Here is a 17,644-nt window from a genome sequence, read left to right as displayed (position 1 = left end):
GGGTTAAATGTCTGTTGGTATGGTTACTACACTTCACAGCCAGTACAGGGTTAAATGTCTGATGGTATGGTTACTACACTTCACAGCCAGTACAGGTTAAATGCTGATGGTATGGTTACTACACTCACAGCCAGTACAGGGTTAAATGTCTATGGTATGGTATACCTCCACCTCTATCACAGCCGTACAGGGTTAATGTCTGATGGTATGGTTACTACAACTTCACAGCCAGTACAGGGTTAAATGTCTGATGGTATGGTTCTACACCTGACACTATCACAGCCAGTACAGGGTTAAATGTCTGATGGTATGGTTACTACACTTCACAGCCAGTACAGGGTTAGATGTCTGATGGTATGGTTACTACACTTCACAGCCAGTATAGGGTTAGATGTCTGATGGTATGGTTACTACACTTCACAGCCAGTACAGGGTTAATGTCTGATGGTATGGTTACTACACTTCACAGCCAGTACAGGGTTAAATGTCTGATGGTATGGTTACTACACTTCACAGCCAGTACAGGGTTAAATGTCTGATGGTATGGTTACTACACTTCACAGCCAGTACAGGGTTAAATGTCTGATGGTATGGTTACTACACTTCACAGCCAGTACAGGGTTAAATGTCTGATGGTATGGTTACTACACTCTGTCACCTCTATCACAGCCAGTACAGGGTTAAATGTCTGATGGTATGGTTACTACACTTCACAGCCAGTACAGGGTTAAATGTCTGATAGTATGGTTACAACACTCTGTCACCTCTATCACAGCCAGTACAGGGTTCAAATTATCAGCATGGGATTACAGTTTGATGTTATGTACATGTTGGCCCTAGTTGACCCCCAGGGGCTGGTGGGCGGGGCCAAAAAGGGTCAAATTGACTGAAATTTCAAAAATCTTTCTCTATACTCTCAGATATGTTAGAATCAAATACTCTTCATAGATGAAGGGGTCTTAAGGTGGTTTACCAAAATTGTGAATTTCATGACCCTGGGGTCTCACGTTTGCCCCTGGGGAGGGGGTAAACTTTACTATAGTTTATATAGGGAAATCACATTTTTGACTTTTATTTGTTGGATTTGTATTGGAATTCATTCTTACTTGGTTCAAATTATCAGCATGGGATTACAGTTTGATGTTATGTACATGTTGGCCCTGGTTGACCCCCAGGGGCTGGTGGGCGGGGCCAAAAAGGGTCAAATTGACTGAAATTTCAAAAATCTTCTTCTCTACTCTCAGATGTGTTAAAATCAAATACTCTTCATAGACTGACCCCATTAGGACTGATGGGTGGGGCCAAAAAGGGTCAATTTAGTTGGCCGAAATATTTCAAATCTCAGGTGACCGTTAAGGCCCTTTGGGCCTCTTGTTAGGGTGTGGGTTCATCAACATGAGGCAACCTGTCGTGTGTCAAAATTAGGTCACTCTGACCAACATTTCGACCTTTGACCGACATCATAGGAAAAGATTTGTCTGAGCTCTAGATCTATCTCCTACACTTCTTGACACTGGAACTTTATGCTTGTTGCTTGGGTACAAGAGGTGAAGTGGTGTTATGTGTCAAATATAAGTCACTCTGACCTACATTTTTGCTTAAGACCTACATCAAAGAAAAATTTACTACACTTCACAGCCAGTACACGGTTAGATGGTTACTACACTCAAATGTCTGATGGTATGGTTACTACACTTCACAGCCAGTACAGGGTTAAATGTCTGATGGTATGGTTACTACACTTCACAGCCAGTACAGGGTTAGATGTCTGATGGTATGGTTACTACACTTCACAGCCAGTACAGGGTTAAATGTCTGATGGTATGGTTACTATACTATGTCACCTCTATCACAGCCAGTACAAGGTTAAATGTCTGATGGTATGGTTACTACACTTCACAGCCAGTACAGGGTTAAATGTCTGATGGTATGGTTACTACACTTCACAGCCAGTACAGGGTTAAATGTCTGATGGTATGGTTACTACACTTCACAGCCAGTACAGGGTTAAATGTCTGATGGTATGGTTACTACACTTCACAGCCAGTACAGGGTTAAATATCTGATGGTATGGTTACTACACTTCACAGCCAGTACAGGGTTAAATGTCTGATGGTATGGTTACTACACTCTGTCACCTCTATCACAGCCAGTACAGGGTTAAATGTCTGATGGTATGGTTACTACACTTCACAGCCAGTACAGGGTTAAATATCTGATGGTATGGTTACTACACTTCACAGCCAGTACAGGGTTAAATGTCTGATGGTATGGTTACTACACTTCACAGCCAGTACAGGGTTAAATATCTGATGGTATGGTTACTACACTCTGTCACCTCTATCACAGCCAGTACAGGGTTAAATGTCTGATGGTATGGTTACTACACTGTCACTTCTATCACACAAATGACCAGGGATACATCAGTATACTGAGGTGTGAAGTGTACAGGAGTTTTATCAATTCGACAGCTATTTTTGGCTATACTGCAGACTGCAGTGAAGTCACTGAGACGTCACACATATACAATACTGCTTGTGAAATATCTATTTACATGAATATCTCAGATGCTTTTCACTACAGCTGTCAAACTGGATATGAGATAACAAAGATTTTGATGTGATATTTTTGTATAATACAGATTTCATTTCAAACTTCAATACATGCAGCTTTGACCCTTTGTTACTGAGATTCCAATGGCTTATCTCATCCAGGTATACACAGTTAGCTGTAGTGTATACACAGTTAGCTGTAGTGTATACACAGTTAGCTGTAGTGCTCAAGCTTTGTACGAGAATATTTCTTTGGGATGGTGTTGTTCTATACGAACGTTGAGTCAACAGGATCCATTAAGAGCTAACACTTTATCTTGACAGTGTGTTATATTACGGATTAGTTTTATATTATTCTATGTAAGTTTAAGATGATGGAGTATCTTCTACTGACAACAGGTGTTGTACTATATACCAGTAGTTATGGCCCTTTGTTTGATACCTATGTGCTCTTAATACTTCATTGATTATATATTGTGTGTTTGTATTTATTGTCTATATCTTTAGCTATATTTTGCCCTTGTTTAGTTGATTTTGAATTATGTGTTTCATTATTATGTTGTTTTTGTATCTGAAGGTTTGATTTGTGCTGATGACCCAGAAAGGGTAGATACTTGCCTTGAGGCTGCAGAGGGACTGATAAGAGCCTTACCTGATGGACTTACAGAGGTAGGATTTGAGGATTAAGACAATGGTATCTCCTTGGTAGGTAAAGTGTATGCCTTGGGATGACAGCTTAATTGTATGCACATGCTGGCCTTGACTGACCACTTGAACTGATGGTTGGGGTCAAAAAGGATCAAATTGACTAAAATTTCGAAAATCTTCTTCTAAAGACCTAAATAAGTTAGAATCAAAAACTCTTCATAGATGGAACGGTCTTATTGTACTTTCTGAGGTCACACATTTGCTCCTGGCCATGAGGAAGGCGTAAACTTTACTGTAGTATACATAGGAAAATCACATTTTGACTATTACTTGTTGGATTTGTATTGGAATTCATTCTAACTTTGTTAACATCATCAGCATGGGATGACAGCTTAATGGTATGCACATGTTGCCCCTGACTGACCCCTTAGACTGATAGGTGGGGCCAAAAGGGTCAATTAGTTTAACGGAAATATTTCAAATCTCAGGGGACCGCTAAGGCCCATGGGCCTCTTGTTGTCCATGGACCCTTTCGGAGCTATGACAATCTCGTCCGTTGCCATCGGTGATGTCACAATAGATCGAGAACCTACTACTGTTGTAAATAATATATTGTGTGTGAGTACAGTATCTCACTGTTATCTATTTCCAGGTGTGTGAGGAGTTTGTCAAAATTCTTCTTCATCTATCGGATAAATCATCTAACCCCAAATTCACTAAACACAGATTCAGTGCCATGGTAGCTCTCACAGTAAATGCACCAGCTCAGGTAAGTCTTCATAAAAACATTAATGGTTAAAAAAGTTTAATTATGATATTGTGAAGAAACATGCTGTTATGTAAATATTTCCTAAACGACTGGCCAGGATCAGTGTTTAAATACTAAACTTTATTTATATATTATTCATATACTATTGACCTATTAAATGGAAAATATCAATATTCCCTAGTTGTTAATGGAACATCAAATTAACTATGATCAAACAAAAATCTTCAGAATTCATTTTGCATGTACCTTAGATATAAGCAGCATGTTTGTCTATGAAAAAAACCCTCATTTTTTTAAATCAGATCGAGCACACCCAAATCAGAACACCTCATCACATGTCAGAAAATAGTTTGGAAACTTAATTCGTATAAGATATGTTTATATGAAATTTGGTCAAGGTGGGCAGTTCACAAAAAGACCATACTGAGGTCAAATCCAAGGTCAAGGTCAAGGTCAAATTTGATATCTTTTCACACATTTTGTTACGACATGTTGAAGAAAAATTGGTTAGAATTAAACAAGGAGTCAAAGATCAAGTTTACTGGGTCAAAGCTCATTGTCATCTGGGTCCAAAAATAAGGACAATGTAGATCTTTGTCTATGACCCTGGCTCTTAGTGGGGGAGAAATTGAAGGTTTAAATCAAATAAAACAAAGCTAAGAAATGAGTATATTATTAGTATGTTCATTTGTTAGCCCAGCAACATTGAGGATGATAGGTACTAGCCAAATCACAGTACATTTAGAATGTATATTTTGCCTCCTGTCCATTGTTTTTGAAGTCAAATGTCAACTCCAGCGATATGAGCAGATGGCTTCTTTATAATTATGGGAGATATATATTGTCACATAACAGGGCTCTTTTTGACATGTCAGTGCTCTAGTTATGTTTGTTTGGTTTGCAGTGTTCTCAGTATTTAACTTACGAATTTTATGAAAGAAACTACAACCTACGTCAGAGAATGGACATTTTAGAGGTAAGAGAATTGAAATAATTTTCTGAAATAGATATGTAAACATTGCCAGTTAACCCTATATATTGCCTATAATAAAGTATATATATTTGTAATCTATGCAACATTTGCATTTTCATTACAGCTCTGAAGCATAAGTAAACTTATTTTTTCTATGTTTTTCAAACCCGTGAATACCATGGTAACAACTTAAAAAAAAATTAAAAATTGCAAAATATCATGATGTTTGACCCAAAATGACATAAATCTCTACTCATTTTTTTCTGAAACCTATTTGAAATTAAATATTTCCATCCCAAAGACAGAATTAATCTTGTTTTGACATATGTTGTGCATTAAGTTTTCCCGCAATCTTACCTTGATTATAAGTCACCTTTTTTTGCTGTAATCAAAACTTAATTTCCCGTGTAAACACATTTTCGGAAAATCCGGAACAATGTTTTTATTTTAGTTTTAACAAATGTGAAGCCTGTATGTACTATTAATGAATTTATAGGTACCGATTATGTGGTACATTTATTTTTTCATTTTTAGCTCACCTGCCCGAAGGGCAAGTGAGCTTATGCCGTGGTGCGGCGTCCGTCGTCCGTCCGTCCGTCCGGCCGTCCGGCCGTCCGGCGTCAACTTTTTCATTCAAACAACTTCTTCTCAATAACCAAGAGGCCCAGGGACTTGATATTGGGCCTGTAGCATGCTGGGGTGAAGGGCTACAAAGTTTGTTCAAATAAATGGCCTTGACCTTCATTCAAGGTCACATGGGTCAAATAGGCTTTAATCTTCAAACGACTTCTTCTCAATAACCAAGAGGCCCATGGACTTGATATTGGGCTTGTAGCATGCTGGGGTGAAGGGCTACAAAGTTTGTTCAAATAAATGACCTTGACCTTCATTCAAGGTCATATGAGTCAAATAGGCTATAATCTTCAAACGACTTCTTCTCAATAACCAAGAGGCCCAGGGACTTGATATTGGGCCTGTAGCATGCTGGGGTGAAGGGCTACAAAGTTTGTTCAAATAAATGACCTTGACCTTCATTCAAGGTCAAATGGGTCAAATAGGCTATAATCTTCAAACGACTTCTTCTCAATAACCAAGAGGCCCATGGACTTGATATTTGGCCTGTAGCATGCTGGGGTGAAGGGCTACAAAGTTTGTTCAAATAAATGACCTTGACCTTCATTCAAGGTCATATGAGTCAAATAGGCTATAATCTTCAAACGACTTCTTCTCAATAACCAAGAGGCCCAGGGACTTGATATTGGGCCTGTAGCATGCTGGGGTGAAGGGCTACAAAGTTTGTTCAAATAAATGACCTTGACCTTCATTCAAGGTCACATGGGTCAAATAGGCTATAATCTTCAAACGACTTCTTCTCAATAACCAAGAGGCCCATGGACTTGATATTTGGCCTGTAGCATGCTGGGGTAAAGAGCTACAAAGTTTGTTCAAATAAATGACCTTGACCTTCATTCAAGGTCACATGGGTCAAATAGGCTATAATCTTCAAACGACTTCTTCTCAATAACCAAGAGGCCCAGGGACTTGATATTGGGCCTGTAGCATGCTGGGGTGAAGGGCTACAAAGTTTGTTCAAATAATTGACCTTGACCTTCATTCAAGGTCACATGGGTCAAATAGGCTGTAATCTTCAAACGACTTCTTCTCAATAACCAAGAGGCCCAGCGACTTGATATTGGGCCTGTAGCATGCTGGGGTGAAGGGCTACAAAGTTTGTTCAAATAAATGACCTTGACCTTCATTCAAGGTCACATGGGTCAAATAGGCTGTAATCTTCAAACGACTTCTTCTCAATAACCAAGAGGCCCAGGGACTTGATATTGGGCCTGTAGCATGCTGGGGTGAAGGGCTACAAAGTTTGTTCAAATAAATGACCTTGACCTTCATTCAAGGTCACATGGGTCAAATAGGCTATAATCTTCATACGACTTCTTCTCAATAACCAAGAGGCCCAGGGACTTGATATTAGGCCTGTAGCATGCTGGGGTGAAGCACTACCAATTTTGTTCAAATAAATGACCTTGACCTACATTCAAGGTCACAGGGGTGAAATCGGCTCAAATCTGTAAACAATAATTTTGCGATAGCCAAGAGCCTCCAAGACCTGATATTAGGCCAATAGAATGCTGGAATGAAGGACTAGAAAATTTTTAATATGAATAAAACTAGCTTACAATGATATTTGAATAAAGAGGTAATCAACATAGTATCTTTAGAAATGACTTCAATCAACTTCAAAGTTGCTGTAGAGCCAGGTGAGCGATACAGGCCCATTGGGCCTCTTGTTTATGCATATCATAATACAGGAGTTATTTGCTTAACAAAAAAATCCCCCATGGCAAGGCAGTGTTTCTGTGGTTTGCTACCTCTTGGATAACCCAATGTTAATGCATACCTTCATTGATTTCAGGTACTAGCAGCCAGTGCTCAGGAATTATCTCAACCCTGCCAGTCTGTACCTTCCTCTAAGGTCTCCTCCCCGACACCAACCCCTGTACCTTCCTCTGAGGTCTCCTCCCTGACACAGACCCCTGAGGACTGGCATGGTGTTGTACAACGAAGGATTGAAAGTAAAACACGTCGGTTTGTCAAGGGGCCCAGTAGACCTGTGTCTGTCCCTCAAATCAACAAGTTTGCTGGAGTGGCAGGGCAGTTCTTCTACCCACTGATGAAGCATTATGACAGGTAACAGTTTTATTTTCAGTTTTTGACCACTTTTACCCAACTTTGTCAAATATATCTAGTGCTGCAGAATACCATGTAATTTTCAAAGTGTCTTCAGTCTGTGATTACCAAGGATCAATTAGAGGTTCAATGCTCCCTACCTGTTTTGGTTTGTGTTTCTCGGGAAGCTGAGAAACAGGCCAACCTAGCTGTGCTGTTGTGGTTGTGTCTTTGAGCAAAACACATTACCCTAATTGCTCTTGATGCCATACGACAATCCTCCCTTATGTTGTTCAGTGAGGTAGTCACCAACTACTACAAGGAGACCCTGCCTCAATATGTCTCTGACTGTTCACTGGGTGATAAACCCAACAAACAAATATACTACCAGGTATCATAGACAGAGGATCTGGAATTTTAGCACAAATCATGATACACAATGTCAGAATAAAGTACGCAATGAAGGAGTTTTAGACGACATATGTATTACCATGAAAACAACCCGTGAGGAAATCTGTTTTGAGAAGACTGTTGCATTTTGTCATTCTGTTTTAAAATTTCCAGGAGAGAAAATACCTTTGACTTAATAGGAGAAGATAGCCTTATCCTTGGAAGATTGATATACACACTGGGTGTTATCATGTACTGTGCTGTCAATACAATGGTAAGTTGTATATGTAAAGTTATTCATTATTTTAGATGCCTTTGTTTCTTGTGATGACACCTTATATGTATATGATAAAGTAAGGATCAGGTCTCCACATTAGTAAGAACCTGAGTGATATTTGGCCCTTTTCTATCAATTTCCTTTTAACCAGATTTTTTACTGTTGAGCAGACAGGTTGAAAACATTTCCCAGAAAAGTGCCTTGTCTGTATATTTGGTTTCCCATAGAGGAGGTACTACTATGTGTGTATGTGGTTTCCCTCAGAAGTACTTTTGTGTGTATATATGGTTTCAAATAGAGGTGGTACTGTCTTATACAAAATGTATGTGGTTTCCCATAGAGGTGCTACTGTCTGTATATGTGGTTACCCATAGAGGTGCTACTGTCTGTATATGTGGTTTCCCATAAAGGTACTACTGTCTGTATATGTGGTTCCTCGCAAAGGTACTACTGTCTGTATATGTGGTTCCCCATAGAGGTACTTCTGTCTGTATATGTGGTTTCCCATAGAGGTACTACTGTCTGTATATGTGGTTTCCCATAGAGGTTCTACAGTGTCTGTATATGTGGTTTCCCATAGAGGTACTACTGTCTGTTTATGTGGTTTCCCATAGAGGTGGTCCTGTCTGTATATGTGGTTCCCCATAGATGTACTACTGTCTGTATATGTGGTTTCCCATAGAGGTACTACAGTGTCTGTATATGTGGTTCCCCATAGAGGTGCTACTGTCTGTATATGTGGTTCCCCAAAGAGGTACTACTGTGTGTATGTGGTTCCCCATAGAGGTACTACTGTCTGTATATGTGGTTCCCCATAGAGGTACTACTGTCTGTATATGTGGTTCCCCATAGAGGTACTACTGTCTGTATATGTGGTTCCCCATAGAGGTACTACAGTGTCTGTATATGTGGTTCCCCATAGAGGTACTACTGTCTGTATATGTGGTTCCCCATAGAGGTACTACTGTCTGTATATGTGGTTCCCCATAGAGGTACTACAGTGTCTGTATATGTGGTTCCCCATAGAGGTGCTACTGTCTGTATATGTGGTTTCCCATAGAGGTGCTACTGTGTGTACATGTATATGTGGTTTCCCATAGAGGTACTACTGTCTGTATATGTGGTTCCCCATAGAGGTACTACTGTCTGTATATGTGGTTCCCCATAGAGGTACTACAGTGTCTGTATATGTGGTTCCCCATAGAGGTACTACTGTCTGTATATGTGGTTTCCCATAAAGGTACTACTGTCTGTATATGTGGTTCCCCCATAAAGGTACTACTGTCTGTATATGTGGTTCCCCATAAAGGTGCTACTGTCTGTATATGTGGTTCCCCATAAAGGTACTACTGCGTGTATGTGGTTCCCCATAGAGGTACTACTGTCTGTATATGTGGTTCCCCATAGAGGTACTACTGTGTGTATATGTGTTTTCCCATAAAGGTACTACTGTCTGTATATGTGGTTCCCCATAAAGGTACTACTGTCTGTATATGTGGTTTCCCATAAAGGTACTACTGTCTGTATATGTGGTTTCCCATAAAGGTACTACTGTCTGTATATGTGGTTCCCCATAAAGGTACTACTGTCTGTATATGTGGTTCCCCATAAAGGTACTACTGTCTGTATATGTGGTTCCCCATAGAGGTGCTACTGTCTGTATATGTGGTTTCCCATAGAGGTGCTACTGTCTGTATATGTGGTTCCCCATAGAGGTACTACTGTCTGTATATGTGGTTTCCCATAAAGGTACTACTGTCTGTATATGTGGTTTCCCATAAAGGTACTACTGTCTGTATATATGGTTCCCCATAAAGGTACTACTGTCTGTATATATGGTTCCCCATAAAGGTACTACTGTCTGTATATGTGGTTCCCCATAGAGGTACTACTGTCTGTATATATGGTTCCCCATAAAGGTACTACTGTCTGTATATGTGGTTCCCCATAGAGGTACTACTGTCTGTATATGTGGTTCCCCATAAAGGTACTACTGTCTGTATATATGGTTCCCCATAAAGGTACTACTGTCTGTATATGTGGTTCCCCATAGAGGTGCTACTGTCTGTATATGTGGTTCCCCATAGAGGTACTACTGTCTGTATATGTGGTTTCCCATAAAGGTACTACTGTCTGTATATGTGGTTCCCCATAGAGGTACTACTGTCTGTATATGTGGTTCCCCATAGAGGTACTACTGTCTGTATATGTGGTTCCCCATAGAGGTACTACAGTGTCTGTATATGTGGTTCCCCATAGAGGTGCTACTGTCTGTATATGTGGTTTCCCATAGAGGTGCTACTGTGTGTACATGTATATGTGGTTTCCCATAGAGGTACTACTGTCTGTATATGTGGTTCCCCATAGAGGTACTACAGTGTCTGTATATGTGGTTCCCCATAGATATACTAATGTCTGTATATGTAGTTCCCCATAGAGGTACTACTGTCTGTATATGTGGTTCCCCATAGAGGTACTACTGTCTGTATATGTGGTTCCCCATAGAGGTACTACTGTCTGTATATGTGGTTTCCCATAAAGGTACTACTGTCTGTATATGTGGTTCCCCATAAAGGTAATACTGTCTGTATATGTGGTTCCCCATAAAGGTACTACTGTCTGTATATGTGGTTCCCCATAGAGGTGCTACTGTCTGTATATGTGGTTTCCCATAGAGGTGCTACTGTCTGTATATGTGGTTCCCCATAGAGGTACTACTGTCTGTATATGTGGTTCCCCATAAAGGTACTACTGTCTGTATATATGGTTCCCCATAAAGGTACTACTGTCTGTATATGTGGTTCCCCATAGAGGTACTACTGTCTGTATATGTGGTTCCCCATAAAGGTACTACTGTCTGTATATGTGGTTTCCCATAAAGGTACTACTGTCTGTATATGTGGTTTCCCATAAAGGTACTACTGTTTGTATATATGGTTCCCCATAAAGGTACTACTGTCTGTATATATGGTTCCCCATAAAGGTACTACTGTCTGTATATGTGGTTCCCCATAGAGGTACTACTGTCTGTATATATGGTTCCCCATAAAGGTACTACTGTCTGTATATGTGGTTTCCCATAGAGGTACTACTGTCTGTATATGTGGTTCCCCATAAAGGTACTACTGTCTGTATATATGGTTCCCCATAAAGGTACTACTGTCTGTATATGTGGTTCCCCATAGAGGTGCTACTGTCTGTATATGTGGTTCCCCATAGAGGTACTACTGTCTGTATATGTGGTTTCCCATAAAGGTACTACTGTCTGTATATGTGGTTCCCCATAAAGGTACTACTGTCTGTATATGTGGTTTCCCATAGAGGTGCTACTGTCTGTATATGTGGTTCCCCATAGAGGTACTACTGTGTGTATATGTGGTTCCCCATAGAGGTACTACTGTCTGTATATGTGGTTCCCCATAAAGGTACTACTGTCTGTATATATGGTTCCCCATAAAGGTACTACTGTCTGTATATGTGGTTCCCCATAGAGGTACTACTGTCTGTATATGTGGTTCCCCATAAAGGTACTACTGTCTGTATATGTGGTTCCCCATAGAGTAGAGGTGCTACTGTCTGTATATGTGGTTCCCCATAAAGGTACTACTGTGTATATGTGGTTCCCCATAGAGGTACTACTGTCTGTATATGTGGTTCCCCATAGAGGTGGTACTGTTCGTATATGTGGTTTCCCATAGAGGTGCTACTGTCTGTATATGTGGTTTCCCATAAAGGTACTACTGTCTGTATATGTGGTTCCCCATAGAGGTGGTACTGTTCGTATATGTGGTTTCCCATAGAGGTGCTACTGTCTGTATATGTGGTTTCCCATAAAGGTACTACTGTCTGTATATGTGGTTTCCCATAGAGGTACTACTGTCTGTATATGTGGTTTCCCATAAAGGTACTACTGTCTGTATATGTGGTTTCCCATTGAGGTGGTACTGTTTGTATATGTGGTTCCCCATAGAGGTGGTACAGTCGTATATGTGGTTTCCCATAGAGGTATACTACAGTGTCTGTATATGTGGTTCCCCATAGAGGTGTTACTGTCTGTATATGTGGTTCCCCATAGAGGTGCTACTGTCTGTATATGTGGTTCCTCATAGAGGTGGTACTGTTTGTATATGTGGTTTCTCATAGAGGTGGTACAGTCGTATATGTGGTTCCCCATAGAGGAACTATTGTCTGTATATGTGGTTCCCCATAGCGTTACTACTGTCTGTATATGTGGTTTCTCATAGAGGTGGTACAGTCGTATATGTGGTTCCCCATAAAGGTACTACTGTCTGTATATGTGGTTCCCCATAGAGGTGCTACTGTCTGTATATGTGGTTCCTCTTAGAGGTGCTACTGTCTGTATATGTGGTTCCCCATAGAGGTGCTACTGTCTGTATATGTGTTTCCCCATAAAGGTACTACTGTCTGTATATGTGGTTCCCCATAGAGGTACTACTGTCTGTATATGTGGTTCCCCATAAAGGTACTACTGTCTGTATATGTGGTTCCCCATAGAGGTGCTACTGTCTGTATATGTGGTTCCCCATAGAGGTACTACTGTCTGTATATGTGGTTCCCCATAGAGGTGGTACAGTCGTATATGTGGTTCCCCATAAAGGTACTACTGTCTGTATATGTGGTTCCCCATAGAGGTGCTACTGTCTGTATATGTGGTTCCTCTTAGAGGTGCTACTGTCTGTATATGTGGTTCCCCATAGAGGTGCTACTGTCTGTATATGTGTTTCCCCATAAAGGTACTACTGTCTGTATATGTGGTTCCCCATAGAGGTACTACTGTCTGTATATGTGGTTCCCCATAAAGGTACTACTGTCTGTATATGTGGTTCCCCATAGAGGTGCTACTGTCTGTATATGTGGTTCCCCATAGAGGTACTACTGTCTGTATATGTGGTTCCCCATAGAGGTGCTACTGTCTGTATATGTGGTTCCCCATAAAGGTACTACTGTCTGTATATGTGGTTCCCCATAGAGGTACTACTGTCTGTATATGTGGTTCCCCATAAAGGTACTACTGTCTGTATATGTGGTTCCCCATAGAGTAGAGGTGCTACTGTCTGTATATGTGGTTCCCCATAAAGGTACTACTGTGTATATGTGGTTCCCCATAGAGGTGCTACTGTCTGTATATGTGGTTTCCCATAGAGGTGCTACTGTCTGTATATGTGGTTTCCCATAGAGGTGCTACTGTCTGTATATGTGGTTTCCCATAGAGGTGCTACTGTCTGTATATGTGGTTTCCCATAGAGGTGCTACTGTCTGTATATGTGGTTTCCCATAGAGGTGGTACTGTCCTGTATATGTGGTTTTCCATAGAGGTGCTACTGTTTCTGGTTGTCACATTGCATGTATAGTAAGAAATGTCAACATTTGATGTTGAACAGGAAGCTAAGAGGATGGGATCTACACTTCTGGAGTATATCTGGGTCCTCCGTTTTCACACTGACAGGTTTGTGGATTGTCTTTGAGACACGTGATCTCACAAATGATTCATGATGTCACAATAAATATTGTTCAAGTTAATTCATTTACTTTTTCACATAAATTTGATCTATATGTTAAACAGAATCTTCAACTCGTGTCTATGTAATAAAGAATTTACCAAAGCTTGTTCAGTAATTTTAAATGCTATTCTCCTAAAACTAAAAGCTTAATGGCATATCTGATTATTGAACTTTGTAATCGTACAATTTCAGAATGGTCTGTCACGCTATTTTGTTTGCTGTTTCTATGGTGATCCTTTCTGTTCCTGCCCACTTTCTACTGACTGACCTTCAGACTGAGGTCATGGAAATGAAGAGTTGGCTTGAGGGTAAGGTAGATGTATCTGTTTAAGATAAAACAGTTACAGTATATAATAAATATATACCATGATAAAATGTTATTGTAAGATGACTTAAAGTTTTGGTGATTGAAATTCTTTTTTTTTATATACATTTGGAGGAAAAAGATTAATTTTGTGGAAATCATCATATTACGTGTTGTTTATTTTTAAAAAGTACTGTTGTGTAATAGGACTATACTTTATATGGTGAGTTTCATTAACATGGAAGTTTGGACATGTTTTGGGATCTTTGTGATTTAGAGATTATGATCTGGGATCTTTGTGATGTAGAGAATATGATCTGGGATCTTTGTGATGTAGAGAATATGATCTGGGATCTTTGTGATGTAGAGAATATGATCTGAGATGTTTGATTTAGATAATATGATCTGAGGTCTTTGTGATTTAGAGACTATGACCTGGGATCTTTGTGATTTAGAGACTATGACCTGGGATCTTTGTGATTTAGAGAATATGACCTGGGATCTTTGTGATTTAGAGAATATGACCTGGGATCTTTGTGATTTAGAGAATATGACCTGGGATCTTTGTGATTTAAGAATACATACAGGGATCGTTGTGTTTTACAGATGTTGCTGACAAAGCCATTGATAGAGAATCGAGGAAACTTGCAGTCCAGTGTCTGATGTTGATGGAAAATGTCATCAAAAAGGTTGGAATTTGTTATAAAACTTCTTACAACTGTGAAAATATAGAAATTCTGATGTAGAGCTGGGTTTGTTTAAAACAATAGGATGAATAATTACAGCTTGATATGAAATAAATTACAGGCGATTAGTTTTAAAATGGTTAAATGTAATTAACTGAATAGAGTCTTGGAGATTCCATGGTTACTTTGTTTTATACAAGCATGAGTTATATTGTCTGTGTAAACATATATGTATTGATAATTTCAGTAAGTACTGATGAATTTTCTGAATAATCTGTAGTCATGTTATAGAACCTTACATGTGTGACAAATAATAGTAAATCTCAGACTGACTATTCTTATTCCAATATAGCTATCTAAGCCTCGGATTGGCTATTACATTATAAATTACTTGTAAAATTATATCTGACCATTTTTCAGAAACTTTATTCTAGATAGTAATAGAAGTAGAGAGCAAAGATAAAATCCTGCAAAAACACAAAACAAAAACAAGACAGTTCCAGATGGTGAGCTAGATTTCTTGGTGGCCGATGCATCACAGCCTAATCAAACATTCTTTTTTGTTTTGTAGGAATTCCAAGACAGTATAGAAAACACCTGACCATTTACAGAAATGTGAAGTATCGACAATATATGACAAAGTGTATCTTACCAGTACACCCAATACTGAACCAAGCTATGTACCTGGAGTGAAGTATGGACAATGTATGGCAAAGTGTATGTTACCAGTACACCTGATACTGAACCTAGCAACCTCGAGTGAAGTATGGACAATGTATGACAATGTATGACAATGTATGTTACCAGTACGTCTGATACTGGACAAGGTTACCTCGGTTTCTTTTGTTCTTTCTGTGCTTTGTTTAACCACACTCCCTGTATGTATACTGTGCCTAGAAACTGGATTACGAAAACCCATGTCGTATTTGTCTCATCAAATGATACCCACAGAGTATGACATGTCCTGTAGTCACCAGGGTGGAGATTGTCAGTATACATGTATATGTATCTCTTTAAAATGGTAACAAGTACCTTAACTAAAGAGTAACAGAGTTGTGCTGTGTGTCAGAGCTTTGTATTAGCAAATGTAATACTTCAAACCACGATACTGTATGTCACTGAGGCAGTTTAATCGTCTCGGAATCAACAAGCTTCACGAATTGTCTGATGAATAATACTGTATCATAGTAGTGTCATTATTTGTCAATACTGCTTTTAATACGTATTTGGTATTTTACCTATATGTATGTGTGTACCAATAGTCAGCCTTACACGGAATGCAATACGTACGCAATGTGGCAAACCTTTCGCACATGTTCAAAAATAGCACATGTGAATGAGAGTGAGCTCACTGGGCAGGTGTGATGTAACGTTATGTAAACTTGTCTAGTATCTGTATTGTCTATGTGTTAAGTGAATGTTGGCTATTTTACTTGGGCATTGGTCAGCAATGGTCACTTTGAGCAGGGCGGCCAAAGCGACAACACCTCTACATGTGTTTTACCACAGTCAATGTATATGTAGTGTTAAAAGTATGTAGCGGATAGCGCTTAAATTATATCATGTTAATTAAATATAGTATTTATCATATTGTAATACTGTAAACATGGTTATTTTCGCAGGGGGTTAATTTCGCAATTTTGATGTTGATGTATAAACAATATCTGTGGGAGTAATTTTCGCAATCGATCCACCTTCGTCTGTAGTTCGAGATTACGCAAATTGATATCAAAATCATAGGCGTGGGAATATTTTCGCAATCAAATGCACTCTGCTTAGTTAGAGTGGAATGTCCCCCTCACATAAATTTCCATGTTTACAGTAAAAGAATGAGCTAAGAACTCTGGAGTTTGTCTTATACTACTATGAAACACAACTGTTACAGTATTGTACTTATACTACTATGAAACACAACTGTTACAGTATTGTACTTATACTACTATGAAACACAACTGTTACAGTATTGTACTTATACTACTATGAAACACAACTGTTACAGTATTGTACTTATACTACTATGAAACACAACTGTTACTGTATTGTACTTATACTACTATGAAACACAACTGTTACAGTATTGTACTTATACTACTATGGAACACAACTGTTACAGTATTGTACTTATACTACTATGGAACACAACTGTTACAGTATTGTACTTATACTACTATGGAACACAACTGTTACAGTATTGTACTTATACTACTATGAAACACAACTGTTACATTATGATTTGTACTGAAGCTTAATAGTACAACATAATTTTGATTATTAAATTGAAGCTGTAAAGACTGATTTGTTTCGAGCCTTTTACTTGTCTTTAATTGCAATTCTATATGCATACTATAAATGTTCATGGGTTAAATTTCCTTTAAGGGATCGCTTTAAAAGGGGATCAAACGTTGTATAAATGGAGGATATGGCTCCCCTGGGGCCGGAGGGGTGGGGCCTGATAGGGGAAATTGAAGTAAATCCTTAAAATCCTTACTTTTCTTGAATGCCTGAATGGATTTTGATGAAATTCGGTCTAGAGCATTATGGGGCAAAGGAGATTAAACATATAAACGGAGGATGTGGCTCCCCTGTGGCCAGAGCAGTGGGGCCCAATAGAGGAAATTAAGGTAAATCTTTAAATTGCTACTAGTTTAAACCCTTGAGATCCCCACCCCATAACCATATCTAGCATTGCTGGACATCAAGAGAAAAACACAATCCTTTTATAAATATAGGCCCCGGGGTCTTTCTGCACCCCTTGGGACTTAGCTTTTTTTTTTACATATCTTTGAAACTATCGAGGTCTCAACCCAATAACCATATACAGCATTGTTGAGCATAAAAAGA

At 39.2% G+C, this 17,644-nt stretch overlaps 1 protein-coding gene across 1 annotated transcript in view; it reads left to right on the top strand.

Moving 5' to 3' along the window:
• Window positions 1-17,098, top strand: part of LOC117323828 (telomere length regulation protein TEL2 homolog) — a 45,542-nt gene extending 28,444 nt beyond the window's left edge. Inside the window, exons 12-20 of the mRNA XM_033879307.1 lie at window positions 3,130-3,221; window positions 3,853-3,969; window positions 4,874-4,945; window positions 7,371-7,645; window positions 8,189-8,288; window positions 13,694-13,758; window positions 14,006-14,121; window positions 14,724-14,806; window positions 15,375-17,098. Of these exons, the coding sequence (XP_033735198.1) occupies window positions 3,130-3,221; window positions 3,853-3,969; window positions 4,874-4,945; window positions 7,371-7,645; window positions 8,189-8,288; window positions 13,694-13,758; window positions 14,006-14,121; window positions 14,724-14,806; window positions 15,375-15,404 (950 nt within the window). The 3' untranslated portion in view covers window positions 15,405-17,098. The remainder of the gene's footprint in view (window positions 1-3,129; window positions 3,222-3,852; window positions 3,970-4,873; window positions 4,946-7,370; window positions 7,646-8,188; window positions 8,289-13,693; window positions 13,759-14,005; window positions 14,122-14,723; window positions 14,807-15,374) is intronic.
• Window positions 17,099-17,644: the final 546 nt, after the last annotated feature.

The sequence above is a fragment of the Pecten maximus genome, chromosome 1 (genome assembly GCF_902652985.1).
Source record: "Pecten maximus chromosome 1, xPecMax1.1, whole genome shotgun sequence".
Classification (NCBI taxonomy): domain Eukaryota; kingdom Metazoa; phylum Mollusca; class Bivalvia; order Pectinida; family Pectinidae; genus Pecten; species Pecten maximus.
This window is presented reverse-complemented; position numbering and strand designations above follow the sequence as displayed.